At 45.0% G+C, this 2,847-nt stretch overlaps 2 pseudogenes across 2 annotated transcripts; both read left to right on the top strand.

The window, feature by feature from the left end:
* The first annotated feature begins 68 nt into the window (after positions 1–68).
* TEOVI_000143100:pseudogene lies at positions 69–671 on the top strand (annotated as a pseudogene). The gene is given in 3 exon segments: positions 69–479; positions 481–594; positions 597–671. Coding segments are annotated over 3 exon segments (600 nt in total).
* A 611-nt stretch (positions 672–1,282) lies between these two features.
* TEOVI_000143000:pseudogene lies at positions 1,283–2,615 on the top strand (annotated as a pseudogene). Its single transcript is given in 2 exon segments — positions 1,283–1,600; positions 1,602–2,615. Coding segments are annotated over 2 exon segments (1,332 nt in total).
* The last annotated feature ends 232 nt before the right edge of the window (positions 2,616–2,847 follow it).

The following is a 2,847-nucleotide window of genomic DNA, read 5'->3' as shown; positions in this document are numbered from 1 at the left end:
TCATTCAGACGGATCGGATGTTATTGTTTCTGACGGAGAAATATATGAAAATGCTGTGGAATACTTTATTCATGAAAACTTCAGAGTGTTATGCGCCTTAGTTGTATTTGCTCATGAACTCAGATCACAAGGAGTATGTGCAGAGATTCTATTTTTTTTAAATGTGGGCTACAGAAAAGAAAGATAGAAAATTACCTCATTTACTAAAATCACCTTCAAGTGGTAACCCTTACCTTAGTGGTGGCTTGATAGACAGAGTTTGGGCATTTAAGAAATTTGAATATGCTTTTGGAGAGTTATTTAAGGGAAGTGAGGAGTGGTCGTCTGAGCAGAGTATCTACAAACCATTGTTAATATGGAGTGTTACACAGGAAGAAGCTTTTGGACAGAGATTTGTTTTGAAGAGAGGGATATTTGAATTGGATTATGAAGAGAGATTTTTTACTGTTTATTATTGTGGTAAAATTGGAGAAACGCAATTTTTTTCCAGGATAGCAGATTGCATGGGAAGAGTGGACGGAATTGATTTTTTAAAACCTTAGTTTGTACAAGAACTTGAGATGGAGGAAATTTGCTGGTAGAGATATGGGGAAATTGAAACTTATGCATTGGATGGAAGAAATGTGATTTTGTATATCGGGAAGTTTTCTGGTGATACGGTTACAGAAGGATATTCTTTGAAGCTAAGCAGGCGTTGCCGCAGGTCCTAAAATAACTATATTTAACGACAAAAAGCACTGAAAAATAGTGCTGACATCCTAAATATGCCAAAGGAGTCTGAACCTTTCAACCCCTGCGGAATCGAACACATGTTGTATATAATAGCTGTGTTGTTGAGCTGAATAAGAGTGCTAACCGCGTGAATATAGAAGACAGAGGCATGTTTCAGGGGGAAGATTTGCGATATAGAAAAAACAGTTCATATACTCCCTAGACAATAACAAAACGTTTTTGATGTAATAAACGAGGCTCTTCTTGTCAATGCAATTAAACATTCGAACAGCCATCATACTAATTGACTTTGCTGTCACATTAGCACTATTCATTAGAAAAGGCTGAAACAAATTTTAGCGATAGGGAAGAAAACCACTACACACTGATAAGGTACAGAATTTAATAAAATCTAGTGATACCAGCATCAAGTCACTCCCCCTAACAAAGAATTACAGCTTAAAAGCAACGACCCAAAGCCGTAATCACGACAAAGCGACGCACTCGCCACAAAATGCTGCTTTCATCAGCAAGAAGCACTCAACAGCGCAACATGGCAGCCATAGCATTTATACTAACCCTCAGAGTGGGCAAAGCAGCGGGCAACGTCGCGGCTGCAAACAACAAAGGGGAGCATGCGGCGCTTTGTGAGTTCATAGTAATGGCTCAGCAAGAAGTAGAAGCGCCGCACCTAGAAAGCCTGGATGTGGAGGCATATAGGCGTGTCCACCTGCTGAACTTAACACTATCAGACGATGATTGGATAAACAAATTCTACACCGACAAGACGCGGAAAACGACAAAAGTGTCATCGGCCGAAGCGGGACTAGACGACAAGGGTGGCAAACTACACTGGGACAACTGGAAATGGGCGGCTGAAAGACTGACGGGCACAGCCAGAAGACACGAAGCTCAAAGAAACCGGCGCCATGCAGCTATCCGGTCTAGCAAAAAAAATGGCAGGTGTTGCGATAAAAGGCATAGCAGCAAAAGCAGCCAAACTGAAAGACAGTTTTCCGGAGGAAGCTTTGCCAGCAGACGCATCAAAACAAGCGGCAACCGCAGCAGCTAAAAAGCTCCGGTATGCGGCGTTCGGGGGAGTGGACACAGCACTAAGCACGCTAACTCAGGCAACGACGTTCGGCGGTACACCAGCAAACAACAGGGACGTCGAATGCAAGACACAGGGGCCGGGCAAAGGCACACATACTGCTCTAGCAGCGCTAGCATGTGTCTGTTGGCAGGGCAACACAAACACGGTGACACACGGTGTATGCAACAAAGCAATGGAAGGCCAAACGGGCTGGAACGGAAACAGCAACAAGCCGGGGACATCGGACCTTATCAAGCTCGCCAAAAGTTGCGGCCCTGCCGGAAAACGAAAGGTGACGGCAGCAAGACTTCGAGCAGCCATAACTTCACTGCGGAACCTTATAACCGGCCACGACACCGACAACCTTTACCTAGGCACTTTTATCGCAACCGGTAGCTCAGGATCGTCAGACAGCGGCGTTTGCATCGAATTCACAAACTTAGCTGGCGGGGCTGACGACCCGCTCACCAAGCTGCCCTGGATCAACAAAGTGGAAGCGGCTGCAGCCGAACTGGAGAAGCTAACGCAGGTTTCGCCCAAGGCACAAGCGATCAACATCCAACTAGCAGCAGCAGAAACCGAAGCGAACCAAGCGGTAAAACTGGCTGCGGCAGAAGCAGAAGAAATAAGAAAAGGTAACAACAACCCGAGTGTAGCGACGCCAGCACTACGTAAGACGATCTGCGAAGCTCACAACAAGTCCAAGACGGAATGCCTAGGTGCTCAATGTAAATGGGGTGGCAAAAAGGATGATGACGGCCCATGCATAGTAGATGAAAGCAAAGTTGCAGAACAAACAACCCAAGCAGGGGCAGGAGAAAAGAAAGAAGGGCAGCTTCAACTGGGTGTGCAAAACATGGAACCAAAGCTGAGTGCGATGCTGACAAAAAAGTTGACAAACAAAATTGTGCATGAAGGAAGGGGAAAGACAATAAACCTGAGCCAGGAAAAGAAATGTGCCGAAATGGTAGTTTTCTAGTAACCAAACAATTAGCCCTGATGGTTTCTGCATTTGTGGCCTTGTTTTTTTAAAAGAAATTTCC

The sequence above is a fragment of the Trypanosoma equiperdum genome (assembly GCF_001457755.1).
Source record: "Trypanosoma equiperdum strain OVI genome assembly, contig: ctg_358, whole genome shotgun sequence".
In the NCBI taxonomy this organism is placed as follows: domain Eukaryota; phylum Euglenozoa; class Kinetoplastea; order Trypanosomatida; family Trypanosomatidae; genus Trypanosoma; species Trypanosoma equiperdum.
Note: the sequence above shows the minus strand (reverse complement) of the source record. Positions and strands in the feature narration are given on the sequence as shown.